This window comes from Haemaphysalis longicornis, unplaced genomic scaffold (assembly GCF_048455015.1).
Source record: "Haemaphysalis longicornis isolate Haplotype H1 unplaced genomic scaffold, Haemaphysalis longicornis Haplotype H1 scaffold_9, whole genome shotgun sequence".
In the NCBI taxonomy this organism is placed as follows: Eukaryota; Metazoa; Arthropoda; class Arachnida; order Ixodida; family Ixodidae; genus Haemaphysalis; species Haemaphysalis longicornis.
Genome location: NW_027526460.1, coordinates 16,798,908 through 16,814,203, shown reverse-complemented (window position 1 = coordinate 16,814,203; position 15,296 = coordinate 16,798,908). Strand labels below are relative to the sequence as shown.

At 49.9% G+C, this 15,296-nt stretch overlaps 2 protein-coding genes and 1 pseudogene across 2 annotated transcripts in view; 1 reads left to right on the top strand and 2 right to left on the bottom strand.

Annotated features, from left to right (window-relative positions):
* Nucleotides 1–15,296, bottom strand: part of LOC144153616 (beta-1,4-mannosyl-glycoprotein 4-beta-N-acetylglucosaminyltransferase-like) — a 98,573-nt gene that overhangs the window by 40,572 nt on the left and 42,705 nt on the right. The gene's annotated exons all lie outside the window — the stretch shown is intronic.
* On the top strand, nucleotides 4,230–8,947 carry LOC144152343 (uncharacterized; annotated as a pseudogene).
* On the bottom strand, nucleotides 10,965–12,043 carry LOC144152342 (beta-1,4-mannosyl-glycoprotein 4-beta-N-acetylglucosaminyltransferase-like). Its single transcript, XM_077683608.1, has one exon. The coding sequence runs from the start codon at nucleotides 11,964–11,966 to the stop codon at nucleotides 10,965–10,967; it is 1,002 nt and encodes a 333-aa protein (XP_077539734.1). The 5' UTR covers nucleotides 11,967–12,043.

The window sequence follows — 15,296 nt, the reverse complement described above, 5'->3', positions numbered from 1 at the left end:
CCATCATTGGCCTTACTATCAAAAGAAATAAGTTATCTATCTGAACCCCTCGCCTAGTAATCTTCAAGCTTGTGTGTGTTTGTGTCGCCCCCCCCCCCTTTTCTTCGATGCCTTTATAGCCGTGCGCGGAAATAAAGCATTTGGTTGTTAGTCAGCGCTTCGTCCGTTTGTCCTTCCTTGTCCCGTTCTTCGCGCTGTTTTTTCGCTCATCAAAAACATTATCTATGTCTGGCTAGCCTAATACCTTCAAAAGGGTAATGGCACATAATTTTGAAGGCGAGATAACTTAGGAGTTATATTTCTTGGAACACACATACATCATCTGCAAAATATCAGCGGCAAATACAGCCTAGAATATATTTAAAATCAATTTTAAAATGTGCCAAACGCAACCGAGCAGCCAGCGGAGGACCTCGCGCAATCGACATTACCTGGGTATTTTGTAAATAGACAACATCCAAACACCTCACGAGTTTGTGGTGGCCGCTTCCGCAAATGCCCGCTTTTCTCGCCGGCTTGCCGCTCCGATCGGAGGTCGGTGCTTTGGCACTGGTGTTCTGCAGTGATTCCATGCACTCTATTGTTATTGCTTTTTATTACACCGGACGCGAAAACCCACCGGATACTCGAAAAGCGCACTGAGCGAGCCGCACGGTCGCTGCGCATAGCTTGGTACCGCTGCACTAAATGGGACTGCAAACCCAAACAAGGCAACACATACGAGAAAGGCGTTAAGGATGCGATGGCAAATTGCAATGAAAATCGTCATCTGCAGCGCTTACGAGAGCGGCAATCGAATATCCGCCGGATTGTCAAGCCTAATACATATCCCCACCCACTGTCTCGAACGACGCGCGTCGTTCACTACTCGCGGAAGCTATTTCCACTCGCAGCGCCTGCGTCACATCCACGGTCGCTCTATAATTAAGCGGCTGACGAGATAAGTACGTAGCGGCATGCGCAGAAACTGCCGGCGAAGCGGATTCGACAGTCCTACGGCAGCTCTGCTCTGTGATATCCGTCCGACCGTCACGTGGACAGCCTTGTTTACACAAAATCTCACGTTTTGCGGCACCCCCTGAAACCGAAACAGTGACTGGCTGCATTGAAAATGCCTCTAAATAAACAACCGTCGCACGCTGAAGCAAATGAGGTTTCTACAGGTGATAAGTAGGTCACTAGCTACTTATGGCGACAAAAAAACCAGGATGGAAAATTTGTGTCCCACCGCCCCTTTAGGCAAGCGCGCCTTTAGATACATCGCCATCCGCCAGCTTAGTGAGGGATATTTAGAGTTATAAGACCACGGTGCAATTTCCAAGACGCTCCAGAGGCTCTAGCGTTCAAGAGAATGTATCACGCGCCTTTGCCTGCTTGTACCATCTAGCAACCTCGCCAGGCACCGCGTGTCGCTACAGTGCATCCCTCCGTCCTGTGCATTTAAGACGACGAGAGAGTGAACGAGGCTAATCGAAGAGGATTGCAGTCCCGCAATGCGAAGAGAATTCCCCCCAGAAAGCACTCTGGCTTAGCAGTACCAAACGAGCTCCTTTTACAAAGAGCAAAACCACCCCTCGTCTCTTCCTGAAAACCACCACTCCATCCCGCACCATATAGATGCTGTTCTGAGAATGAAGCTCCAGGGTTGCGTCATAAATTCCTACCGCTATCCCCTTAGCCAAACCTGGAATTCGTACTGTGACCAGTGTGGGTGCCCGGAAAGAGCTAAACACAATTTGCTAGATGTTGCGGAATATAACCCAGGAAGGATCACCTTAGATACAATATCAAATGCCTCACCACAGCTTCATACCCTTGACAGCACTTCTCGGACCATGGCTACCCTCCTCGGCTCAACCGAAAGTGATAGCCACTTTGTTTGATTACCTACACGGTAATCGCGTCACTTAAAGGACTTCGGACTACATATTCTCATCGTGTGAAAACGTGCGGATATTTTACGTCGTTCACTCAAGGCTACGTGCAAACCCCTTTTTTTACCTTTTTCAAAATTTTCCTCTCTTTTTCGCCCTACTTCCTTTAAGGCCTGTATTCTGTCTTCCGCATCCCTGCGGAGTAGCGTGTAGGCGAGAGAACACCGTCAGACTTCAATTGTTTCCTACGCCTGCCTCCCGCCCTCTCCCTTTCCCTCTCTCTCCACAGCGTCGAGCACAAGGGAAGGCAGCCGGCTAAGGAGAAGGAAAAAATGTTGTACCCGTACGTCTAACGACCACGATGATGGAACGCGAAGCTTTCTCGTGATGGATTCTTTGGTTGGCCAATCCAACACTGCGAGTATGTGCGGCCCTGGAGGTGCGCACCACTTTCCTAGAATACCCCCAGCAACTGTTGGGGGTGCACTCCGTAGGGCTAACGTTTGGGTTTGGGGTGTACGGCGCGAATCGATACCTGCTGTTGGGCGTTCCGTGAACAATTTCGTGGGTTGGTGTCGGCTTGAGGTGTTAAACCCCAAGATGTGACAGGAGGCCTAACATCCTAAACCACGAAATGGGAAGTTAGGCCTAACGGCTTGTGGCTAGCAGCCTTACGGCCCGCAGAGCAACGCCCTTCTTCTCGTGAGGAAAGGTTTGGTAGTCAGATCTGAGTTTTCTATACCACTTCGACCAGGTCGAAATGCAGCTGTCGGATAGACTCCGGCTTCATAACCCGAGGTACCCTGGTTTGATTCCGGCTCCTGTAAGCGCTTTTTTTTAACACAGGAGCTGTTGTAAAAGCCGTAAGTTCGCCGTAAGTTCACCGTTGCAGAAAAAAATACCAAGAAAATGCGGAGCCCTCGGGAATGCATGCCTCGCGACTAAAACTGCGTCCCCGCCAAAAAAAAAATACTCCAGCGTCAAGCATTACCGCGTATGTAATACTTGGCATGAGGAACACGACGATATTGATACATCATCATCATCATCATCATAATCATCATCATCATCATCATCATCATCATCATCACCAGCAGCCTATCTACGCCCACTGCAGGGCAAAGGCCTCTCCCATTATTCTCCAATAGCCTCGGTCCTGTGCCAACTGTGACCAATTTATCCCTGCAAACTTCTTTATCTCATCTGCCCATCTAACTTTCTGCCGCCCCCTGCAACGCTTGCCTTCTCTAGGGATCCACTCTGTTACCCTTAATGACCAGCGGATATCTTGCCTTCGCATTACATGTCCTGCCCACGTCCATTTCTTCTTCTTAATTTCTACTAATATGTCTTTAACACCAGTTTGCTCCCTGACCCACTCCGCTCTCTTCCTGTCCCTTAATGTTTCACCTATCATTTTCCGCTCCATTGCCTGCTGAGTCGTTCTCAATTTAAGTTGAACCCTCTTAGTGAGCCTCCAAGTTTCTGCCCCGCAGGTGAGTACCGGTAAGATGCAGCTGTCATACAGTTTCTTCTTCAGCGACAATGGTAGGCTGCTATTCATTATCTGAGAATGTCTGCCATATGCACCCCACCCCATTCTGATCCTTCTAATTATCTCTGCCTCATGGTTTGGATCTGGGGTCACAACTTGGCCTAAGTAGATATATTCGCTTACCACTTCCACTGCCTCGCCACCTATGTCAAACCGCTGTGCTGTCCCGATATCGATATCGATGTTATCGATACATATGACGATTCTACTAGAAGAACGCAAAGCAACGCCGGAACATGCAAATAAAGAAGTACAAAATTTTACAAATGCGTAGTAATGGGTCCGTCAATGCTCGCACACGTATAAAGTAATTCTCCACCTACACTATGGTTCAAGCCATGCGTGACTAAGTGCAAACTTTGCTAGTTGAGCTCGTGGAAGTTTGCAACGCCGAGGATGACTTCGCTTCCACCAATAGCTGCGAAGAAGACGACGACCTCTTTGGTGCATATGACGACGACTACCAGTCCGCCACTGAGAGCGCCCGCATGCGCCGTGATCATTGGCTGATCACTAGCCACCTTCAGTGCCGTTACGCCGACGCAGCTCCAGGCCCAAGCAAGGTTTGGGACGCGCTCGCTTGTTTTTCCTTGTTTGTTCCCGCCTCCGGCATGGTCAGCCGTGTTCTATACTATGTGCCAATAAATGCTTTCTTTTCAAGAAGTCCGATTCACCTGGCCATGCCTCTTCAGCGCCCCAGCCTTCACGCCCAGCCCTCACATCTGGCGCAGTCGACGCCCGAGCCTCTGTGCAGCCACGCAGGCATGCAAGTACGCCAGTACGCCAACGCGATAACTGAGCGTACCATCGTCGTTCAACAGCTGGTGAGCCATTCTGTCGTCCTCGCCCGAACGTCTACCGCCGTTCGTTCACTCGCCTCCTTGTGCGCGTCTCCGTGCGCTTGCTAGTGGACGCGCCGGAGAGATTGTGTTCTGTGTGTGAACGCCTGCCTAGAGCCGGCTTGGCGGAATATCATGCCGGGAATTGTGTGCGAGCGCCTCGACCTAGTGACAATGTCGCGCCTAGGCATCGACTTCATACAGGACGAATTGGCACGGCGACAGCTGGACACCGCCGGCTTCAAAGAGGACCTTATTCAGCGACTCGAAGCTGACATTCGGCAGCAGCGTGAAGCTGGTTCCCGGTTGAAGCGAAGGCTTCCGCCTCGTCCGCCGCGGCGCCTTTGACGCTAGACCCAGCCACGGTACAGAGCCTTGCCTTGCTGTTCCAGCAGCCACCTCGCCCTGCAGCGATGGTGACGAGACTGACCGACCTGTCATCTTACATCCCGCTGTTTGACGGTTCGCACATCCACAATTTCAACTTATGGCTTGACGGCGTGCAACACGTCTGCGTCGCTTGTTGTGGTTTGTAGTCATCAAATGGCGGTGGTGTCAGCGCAACCTGGCCGCCGATCGTCTGCGGCTGTTCCATGGTGTAGGCTTAGCGAAGACGTCGCCGACGGCGAAAGGGTAGCCGTCAAACGGCCTTAGAACACGGTACCTTGTCGACTGTCACCTCGATAGGTTCCTGGCGCAATAGCGAATAGGATTGGCCAATAGGTTCCTGGCCAGGATAGGTTCCTGGCCAATAGCGAATTGGCCGACCTGTCATCTTCCATCCTGCTGTTTGACGGTTCGCACATCCACAACGTCAACGTATGGCTTGACGACGTGCAACGAGTGCAGCAGCTTGCTTCGTGGGCCAACGCCACCACACGCCTTATTGCTGCTAGCAAGCTCAAAGGTACCCCGCGAAACTGGCATCTCGCGTTCGGTAACCAGCACGCAACTTGGGCTACCTGGAGAGCAGCCCTTAGAGGGACAGAGAACCGATTTTTGTCGCGTATAAGTTCTCTAGCTCATATGAAAGCCAGCGTTTTATATAGCCCGGTAACTATGAGCAATTTCTAAACCAATTGGCGCAAATAATTTTAATTTGGCAGCAAACTTTCTGAAATCGGAAGGGTTGCGGTTCGTAGTGTCGAAACTTGGCACTACAATATGTGTCCCTGTCACGTGACCTGCAAATCTAGCAGCTACTGTAACTGCTGAAATGTTTATTTACGTATTGAAAACCTTTTGACACAAATATTTGTATAAGGTTGAATTGTATATGTATTTCTAAACATTATTTTAAAAATTCTAAAGATACGCCTGCCGCCGCCGCTGGGTTCATCTCAGTGTGGCTAACTGAGCCATCATGCCCAGAATCAACGGCAGCGTTCAGTAAACAGACCCACTGAAGGAGCTTTGACGATTCTGCCTCAGTCAAAGGCGTTTGTTCTGCCAAAATATTTTATTTCAGTTTCCAAATATGCCAACGGCAGCTTAAAAAAAAACGTCGCGCCCGGGGATAATCAAACTTCCCACCTCCACAACGTGAAGCCAGATTCTACCTATCGTCTATCCCAACAGATGGCGCATTCGTGCACAATAGACCGTTGCATTAAAAACACATAACGGAACAGGAAAGCCTGCGATTCACACTTTCTTAGCTGGGGACAAGTTTTTAAATATCGTTTTTCATTTCGCTTACATACAAAAGTATGTTGCCGAGCTACTCTATGTCAATGTTGCCAGCATCACTTTTGGGAGAGACACATACGGCTCGCAGATCTAAAAATTTTGATTTATAAAGTTCTAGGCCGTTATCAGCAAAACCGTTTTTCGTCAAGGTGCTTTAAGTGATGCCCTTTCATTTGGGATAGAGAATATATACTCGACAAAAATCGGTTGTCTGTCCCTTTAAGGACACATTTCTCACAGGATTGACCCTCATCGAGTGCAATAAAAGGTCATGAATGTACCCCAGGTCGTATGCGAAACCTTGCACCAGCATGCCTTTGCCAAGTTGAGGATCATTGAGCGTTGTCCGGTAAAGCTCTCTGATGCCAAAGAAAATCGACTATTTGCTGCAGGGTTTACGCGAACAACACATCCTCGCCGCCATAGCAGCCAACCGGCCACCCACGGTAGCTGATTTTATCGCCACCTGCACTAGCCTCGACAAAAGCACGCAACGTCTACATACCAAAGCCCGCCGCCAGTTGCCAGTTCTGTGAAGAGGCCGACGCAACTATTTCGTGCCTCTAAGACTGCGGAGCGTCAGCAGCCTCACCCAGAACCATCGCCACCACACTCTTCTCGAGGTTCACCAAGAGCGCGCATTTCAGAACTGCCTGCTGATCAACAAGAACCCGCTTATGCAGCTATTTCGGCACAGTATGGCGCCCATGCTTTTCGTCGTGGCCAAGACTTGTCTGCTACCAATGCCATGCATCGGGGCACTTGGCATCCAAATGTCCTACTCGCACCCCCCGCAGTATCATCAGGACCTCCAACGACGCCCTGGACACAGCTGCCTCAAGCATTGCACAGTGCACCCGCTACGCTTGAAGGCTCGAAGTAGCAATGCCCCTTGTTCAACGCAACCGTTGTGGGAGTCGGTGAATGCGAAGCGTTTTCTGACTCGGGATGAAAAGTAACACTAATATATAAAGCCTGTGTGCCTGAAAGCCGGGTCACCCCGTGGACTTAGCCCCTCTTGCTCTTGTCGGAGGAGGCGCAGTGGTTCCTGTTGGTGCTGCATGTTTAAAGATATCCATTGGACCAGTCACAGTAGTTCTTGAAGCCACTATTTGGGAGGATAACGTACTACCCCTCATTCTTGGTGAGGACTGGTTCGCGGCAGCACAAGCACGCCTGATCTTCGAGCCACCGCAACCAACACAGTTGCAGTATGCAACCACAAACTCGATCATTATCACAAACAAAAACTAGTACCCATAATTCCAAGTGCTGTGATCCCAGCTAGGTTAGTCCTTTTTCCTCAAGCCAGCCACAGTGACAAAGACTACCTGCAACATGATCCCTTGCTTTTGCCTGAGCAGCCACCATGGCAAGTGTTAGCAGCCCAAACGTTGCCCTCAAGAAGTGCCCCTCTAGCGTCTGACTCCCTCGCATCTGTCATGGTTGTTGTGCGCCATCATTGTGATATTCCATTGTACTGAATTGGCAGCCAGTCCACTCCCAACCAGCACGCAGTTATAAAAATTACGCCCACCTCCCCTCGCGGGAACCCTGTGTAGATGCGACGCATCGTGGGTTTCCCTCGGCGTTTCCGTCGGGTTGATTCTCCCATCGCGTGAATCGTGCCATGAACGCGTACGATGCATTTCCGTCTACTACGGGGTTCCCGCATCCCGTGCACGTCGCTTTGCAGCCTCATCGTCGGTGGTGCTAGCAGTTCTGTTATTGGGCTGGCCGGTGCTTGTTGCGGTTGCGCCGACCATCGCGATAGCAGGCTTGTTAGTCTCCATTCAAAGCAGCGTTGGACATCGGAGCACCGGCACTGGAACGACGGAGCGGAGCGCCGCAGGTACCGCGTTGTATACCGCCGCATAACGGTGAGGGGAATGAGAGAGAGCAGCGCATGCGCATGCGTTAACCGAGCGCTAGCGCGCGCCGACGCACAGCTGGCATTGCGAGGAGCGAGCGCTAACCCGCAGATAACGCTGCGGTAAGAGCGGCGGAGAGCGCATACGCAGCTCGCGCGGACAACGACGACGCCGGATGGATGGAGGGATGCATGCATGGATGAACAAGGCGGGTGAATGAGATGCGTCGCATCTAAAAGGTGCATTGCCTGAACGCAAAGCTGTTTTTCTCGCCACGACGATTATCTTGGCCACTTCACTGATATGAAGTACCGCGTTGACGTGCTACCTGCACCGTGTTGCCCTGCAGTTGGAACCATTACCGGTACGTTGCAGAAGGCAAGCAGTTCCTGAAAACGCAGGGGCCCAAGCGAACCATGGCTTTCAAGGGGCACTGTAAAAAGCTACAAACCATCAAAGCCATCATCCGTGCTTTGCTGATTGAGTCAAGCGACCGCTAACTCTACCTCAGCTTATGTGCGAATTCAAAAGGAGCAAAAGCCAGGAGCTGCCATTCAAACAGCACGGCTTCTGTGACCCCCTCCGCTTTCTTCTGAGCCTCCCGAATACCGTACGCTTGACCCGGGTGGGTGACGAAACGGAGTTCTATGTCAGGCCAGTTCTGACAAAGGAAGTCCAGCACATACAGAACTCCAACAACCATAAAGAGTCCATACCGTCGGTGAACCGCCCGCCAAGTACTTTCAGCCCACCCCAGTGCTTAAAGCAACCCAAACATGCCGATAACTTTGTCAATAGCCAGAAAATGTACCAAACGCTCGTGACCCAACCGCCTACAGGTTTCAAGCCGTCCTCAGCGCCATCCAGCCGCGGCCTGTGCCACAGCCACCGCCAAACTCGGAGCCATCTGTGGTACCAGAACAGACCAAGGACAACTTGTGCCAGCGCCTGGCTGACCACTTTGTGAGGGGCATCGATGTGCTTCAGCAGGACAATGCCCGTGCCCGAAAGTTTGGTAGCAGCGTCGACCATTCAGCGTTCGGCCACAAGACGAGCAAGGGCTTTCTGCTTAGCGTGCGTGGCATACTGTGTGAATACGCAGCTCCGCCGGGGTCATGAGACTGTTTGAAAGAGTGTTGCCAGCCTCCTGTCCAAAGACGACTGGAGCGCCTTTCACGTACCTCGAAGCCAGGACTAAGGCCATTACCACGCTTCGGTGAGAATCGAACTGCCAGTGCAAGGAAGCAGCACAGTGTACACTCACCTCTGCAGCGCAGCCACAGCCTAAACGGCCACAATGCACTAATTGGCTGCCTAGCCACCTAGACGATCTTGTACTCGAGTGAAGCGCGCGGCAGTGTTTCCCCGTGTGTATCAGTCTTGTTCCTGTTGTGGGCAATGTGAGGATATCACTGACCACGAGACGCGGTCAACCAGACTGGGGCGCGGTGGGAGCGCCCCCATGCGCCGTAATCATTGGCTGATCACTAGCGCCACATTCAGTACCAACGCATCTCCAGGCCAAAGCGAATTTTGGGACGCGATCGCTGTTGGTCCTTCTTTTGTTCCCGCCTCCGGCGTGGTCAGTCGTGTTTTACTATGTGCAAATAAACGCTGTCTTTTCAAGAATTCTGATTCGCCTTGCCATGCCTCTTCAATGCCCCAGCCTTTGCGCCATACTCTCACACAACTAGGCGAATAACCAATGATAACAGAAATTCACTACGTGTCTGGCAATGCTCACCTACAACAGGTTCGCCATTCAAGTCTTGCGCGTGAGTGAACGCTTCCCTGAATTTTTTTCGTTTTTACTTCACCCCCTATTATTATTCCTCGTCGTTAGAGAAAGCTGGATTTCCGGCAGGCCGTATTGGCAGCCAACAGCACGAGTGATGGCACTAAAGCTTTTCTTTAAAACGTAGACTTGCCAGAAGTTTGCTTAAAGGCCGCGTTGTAGGGCATACATTGATATTATATCGAATAAGGTGTGATGAAAGTGTTTTGTGAGTAGGGTGCTATATAAATTTGGTCTTAAAAATTGTGGGGTATTGCGAAGTACGTCTGCAAAGATGCCGCACAGGAACGTTTTGCCGCGGTAACTCAGTCACTGAGAAGAATGCGGGGGCCGCAATAGTGCAGAAATATTCTTCTCAACAGGCCAGCAGTTTTCGAAGCGAAGGCAGAACAGACGGGTTGATTGATGGTGGGGCTTAACACGCCGACGCTACACCTGGGCTACGGGGCGTGCCGTAGTGGAGGGCACCGGAATAATTTTTACCACCTGGCGATCTTAACGGCGCGGAAATCTCGACACACGAGTGTTTTCGCCTTTCGTTTCCATCAGAAAAGCAGCCACCTCGGCCGGGATCGAAACCTGCATGATTGGGCTCAGCAACACAACGCCTTAGCCACCGAGAACTAACGGGACTGGTTGCGGCATCTCATTCTCAGGGCATAGCGCAATCAACTGTCAGCTGCGGGGACATTCTAGCGGTTGCCGTTGACGGGCAAGGGTTCGTACAAGTAAATGACAACTTCGGAAGGGCTAATTGGGCAGCAGCAGCCCGTCAGGTGAAGACCTATGGCCTATTCGTTGTTGAGAACCAGTGCACAAGGTGAAGTATTCGGTAACACTGTGCATAAACCAGGCCAAAATAAGACCCCGGGAAGAAACGAGGAAAAGATGAGTATGTAGCGCGCCACCCTGTCTTCTCTTTCTTTTCTACGCAGTATTTCTTGGGCTTCTTCCCAGGATGTGTCACCAACTCGCCCAACTTTCAGTTGTGCTAAGATAAATGTCTACGGCTGCGATTTAATTGGCCAAATTCTGACTCTGTCCTCCACTTCGTGTGTTTCCTCGACATGGCTGTATGGAGGATACCACAATGCATTTACGTAAAAAAATCTCTGTCAAGGATGTCCTCGAGTGAAGGCTGGAGGGTAGAATAAATTCCGAATTGGAAGGTATGTCTTTTGAAATACTGAACGGCCACCTGCCGAATCCTTAAGGATGGTGCCAAAATGCATGATTACGGTGAACTCATGAAGCACGACAGAGACTCCTTTACTATCAGTGATATAATTTACCAGGTCATTCAAGGCTGTTAGAGGTAATCCTAGTTGAACATCGACATACCTAATACAGCCTCACCTGAATGCCTCGAGTGCTGAAGCACCAGGAACAGTGCCATCCCGCGTAGCGAGGTGCCGTTCCCATCAACGTCCACTTCTCCTGAAAGGTCCCGGTGTTTGGCAACCACGCGTGCCTCAACTTCCGCATTCCACGAAGCAGCAGAGAGTCATTGCCTAAGACTTTCCGTATAAAAGCCACGGTGCACACTCCTCCCACGTTCACCGGCTTCCTGTTTTCCCAGAAGAAGCCGTAGAGGAACCAGCGAAGACTAACTACCACGGGCTCACCATAGCCGTCGTGATACTTCAAAAAGAGCAGAACATCGCGGCTTATTATTTCGTCGGCGTCGCTTATCCAGAAGAGGTCGTCGTCACGAAGGCTGGGAAGTCGGTGCTGACCCTCGCGCCAGACGGAAGTGTAACAGTAGTTTTCAGGAGCCCAGGGGTCACCGGTCTCGTAGCTGTAGGCTCCCAGTGCAAGCGGAATTATCTTATGCCTGTACTCGCGCAGAAAGCCGGCACTTAAGTTCGAACGCAAGTGGAGGCCCTTCGGTGAGCCGAAGTAGGTGTAGTTGGACTCAGCGATGAGGTAGTAGTCGACGGCGTCTCCCAGCTCCTTAACGCGGATGTCGAGGAGGTCGAGCTCGTGATTGAGAACAAGGCCGTTGATGAGCGTACGCGGCTTCGAACGACGCTTTATGAGACCTTTTGCGTAGAGCTCCTCGAACTTGACCGTCCTCCACACAGCATCAGGAATGGAGCACTCGACACCATGCCAACCTGGCGAGCACACGCACATCTTATTCTCCATACCAGGAACTGTACCCTCCACAAAGCACGAAGATGACTTGGCTGTACTTATGTTCATCACTGGCACCTCTGAATGTTCTCCCTGGGAAACGCCGTTTATTCGAATCGATGCATTTTCGTATGACACAGGTTGGGTTCTAGTAACACGGTCGCCCAATATCGAATGATGTTGGCCCGTATATTGCGCACACCGCATATATTCCAGGCATACAAGAGCTGCGCCGACAAAGACAATAACTGCGCAGAAGAGCAGCGCTGACTTTCGCCGCTTAGGAAACATCACTGCGGGGATGACACGGACGACACACGGTTGTCCTGCTGCGTTTTCGCTTGGTGGCTGCTGGAAATAGAAAAAAAAAGTGCGTGCTGGAGCCCCGCGTACCCGAATTTGAGAGGTGCGTGGCTTGTTATTTATAAGCTAAAGTGCAGTAAGTCCATACAAGGAGACCTGAGGGAGTGTAGCCTGGCGTATGGTCTATGACAAAATGGAACAGTTGAATTTATGAGTGTGTTTAGTTCGCTCCCCATTGCAGTGCGTTTGGAAGTCTTCAGCGTATAGTGAAGCCGGGAACGCCTCTGCCATCGAAATACGACACGGTGCTGTAGACTTTTCTGATAAAGTATTCTAGCACACGTAAGCACTCCGCATGATGTAGGAAATATATTTTTGATCGTATGTTCCGGTATTTTAGGCGTCAGCATTTTGTCTTGGGACTGACTTCGTGGCGTGTTTAAATGGGCCATGCAGGCAAAATACAAGTTTGTTTATTAAAAGGATTTCATGCTTTATAGTGCCCCCCCCCCCCGCGCTTGTCCGGCAGCAAACGATGCTGTATTCACTGGCGAATTAACCAATTTAGGCTAAAATTTTTATATTCCAGTCAAATCGCGTGTTTTCGTGACGTCTGCCATTAAGTCACAAGGGCGGGTATTCATGCGAACTTCCAGTGCGCCCTTAGGCTCTGCAGCCATGCGTACCGTGGGTCCCCCCTAATGGCGCTACCATAATAAGCCATGGATCGCTGACCGCCGTTGTTTTTTTTTTTTTGTGACCGTATTAGCACCTCGCTTGTTTTTGTAACGGTAGAAAGTAATCGTTTCGGGAAACATGTGAAATGCCCGACAAACAGGGTTACGTAAGAAAACATCACATACGCCAATCGGCCAGGGTCGTGTAAGACAACTCCAAAGCAGCGGACTGCTGTGCAGCTAAAACAAGCATAGTGCACCCAGTGCCAACAGCAGTGCGCATCGGCACTTTTATTTTTACGTGTATTTTCGTAATTTCATTGTTTACCCCACAATTATTACTACTGCAAAATGAATGTGCGTTACATTTAAGCGCAAACAGCTCGTTCGGCAATCTTATAGAGCGTATTCATATACATACAGGCAACCATGCGTGCGCCGCCATATCTGTGGCCAAGCGTCTGTTGCTGGGCGACGTTGTGCGCACGGCCCGCAGATCAGGCCCTCCTCTTCTCCTCCGTGCTTTCATGGCGGCCAGGCAGGTCGCGGTCCGCGATATGAGCTTGTGTTTTCGTGCAAGGCGTGTGCGAGTGGCTTGATAGTCTGTTGCACCGCGATAGCGTTGGTTACGCGAAAATTCATGGTTCCGCTCATGAGTGTGACAACCTTATCTGCAATTCAACCCCAGCCTCTGCGCACACCTACGAGCGAGTGCGAGTCGGTCGGGGCGCAAAGGTTGCATCGTTAGCGCATTGGTCGTTTGTAAGCACGAAATGCATCATTTCCAAACTGATGCCCACTGAACGCAAAGTAATAACTCGACGCTAAGTACTGTTAAGTACAGTGCGATCTACCTATCGCCAGACGCGTATCAAGTCGCCGCCGCAGATCAGCTGATGGCCAGTCGCCGCGCTCTAATGTCACAGGTGAGTTGTTTTGCTGAGTGTGAAACATTTAGCGCACGAGAAACCCAGTGCCAATGTATCGCCCGTGCCATCTTGAGGGAAGCCGTTTTTAGGGCTGCTTTTTTGATAATAACTCGAACATAAGCAGCAACGTGTTTTCTTTTTGTTTTTTCTCGTGCGGTGATTGGATCGCATGCAGCGATCAATTTACTTCTGTCAATCTCAGCGATTGTCCTTGGGTGGAGTGAGGAAACCGGCGAGCATCAGTTAAAGGTCAAAACCTCGGGTACTATCTATCCTGCGCACTTTTGAGGCCGATATATCTTTTAAAGAAATTGCTGTTCGATCACGCCGTCCGTAAACGAACGTCGTCTCAAACTGTTGTTTTGCGCCAGCAGCGCTTAGCGAAACTTACTATTATGTGTTTTTAGGGGCAGCAGAACTGCCATTTCAGTCTCCGTACAAAACTTGTAGCTCCTGCTTGGTTTAGAAAAACTAATTGTGCACATAATGGAAGTAATTGTGCCTTTATGCTTCACCCCGAACTTTAGCCCGTTTTTTTTTCCTTTCTCTTTCATTGCAGGTGTATGCAGCTGCTAGAAAAGAAATGCGGCGCCCTCACAGAGCTGGTGTGCGTCCTGCAGGGCAAGCCTCAAGAGTGCCGTTTTTTGCGGCATCCGTGAGCAGCAGCAGGTTTGAATACAGTGATGGTGTTTAGCACACATCGAAACTGATCTACAGAAATATTCAGAAATAAATAGCGAGGTCGACTGGTGCCCTTTTATGTGCATTTAGGTGCCTTTCCAGCTACTGCTATTTGAATTTACAATGACTGTGGAAAATGAAAAAAAGAGAAACACATTTTGGTCATGCTCTTCATGTGCTAGAATATTAAAAAAACATTTTGGTCATACTCTTCATGTGCTAGAATATTTTTTGCAAGACGTGGTTTCTGGCCAGGAAATGATAACGCATGGCTATCGCCTTCATTTTGGCTAATTCAACTGTTATGAAATGGTGATCTGTACAGTGAGCACAAGGACTTCATTGAATTATCGGGCCACATTTTGTCACACTGCGAAAAGTTACGCTTGTGTTCCACTTTTTGGGAAGTGCGTTCATTGCTTAGAAAAGGAAAAGTTCACACATGAATTGATAGGCGTACTTGAAATTGAATGTTTAATAATGTGTGCATTAGAGACCCTTCAGTCGCACTCCCAAAAAAAGAAATCGAGTATCAAAACCTTGCTATGTAGCAGGGAAGGGGCGAGATGACGTGTTGGTTTCGGTGTGCTTTTAGCCTTTTCATTGGTTGTAATCGCATTGGTATGTTTATTCCTTGAATAAACAATCAGTCACAGTTCAGTGCTTTGTCCTGCCTTTGTTCATATTGCTTTGTAAGACCAACTTTTCATTATGCAATACCGACTAGCTTACCAACCCATGTTCTTTGTGCACCACCAAAGCTTAACATTGGTGTTTCCGGGCATCAGCAGCAATGCTTGGTAAGTTAACTTGTCTTACTTACACCTAGGGTAACTGCTAACAGCAGCTTGGGACACTATTAAAATGGCATGATGAGAGCATGTCTATCAAGAAACATTTTATTACACATCAATAAAACACCACCCAACCAATAGTTCACAATGTAA

Bases quoted from the DNA above. Each gene is read 5' to 3' on its own strand.
- LOC144152342 (XM_077683608.1), bottom strand. From the start codon at position 11,966: ATGCGGTGTGCGCAATATACGGGCCAACATCATTCGATATTGGGCGAC.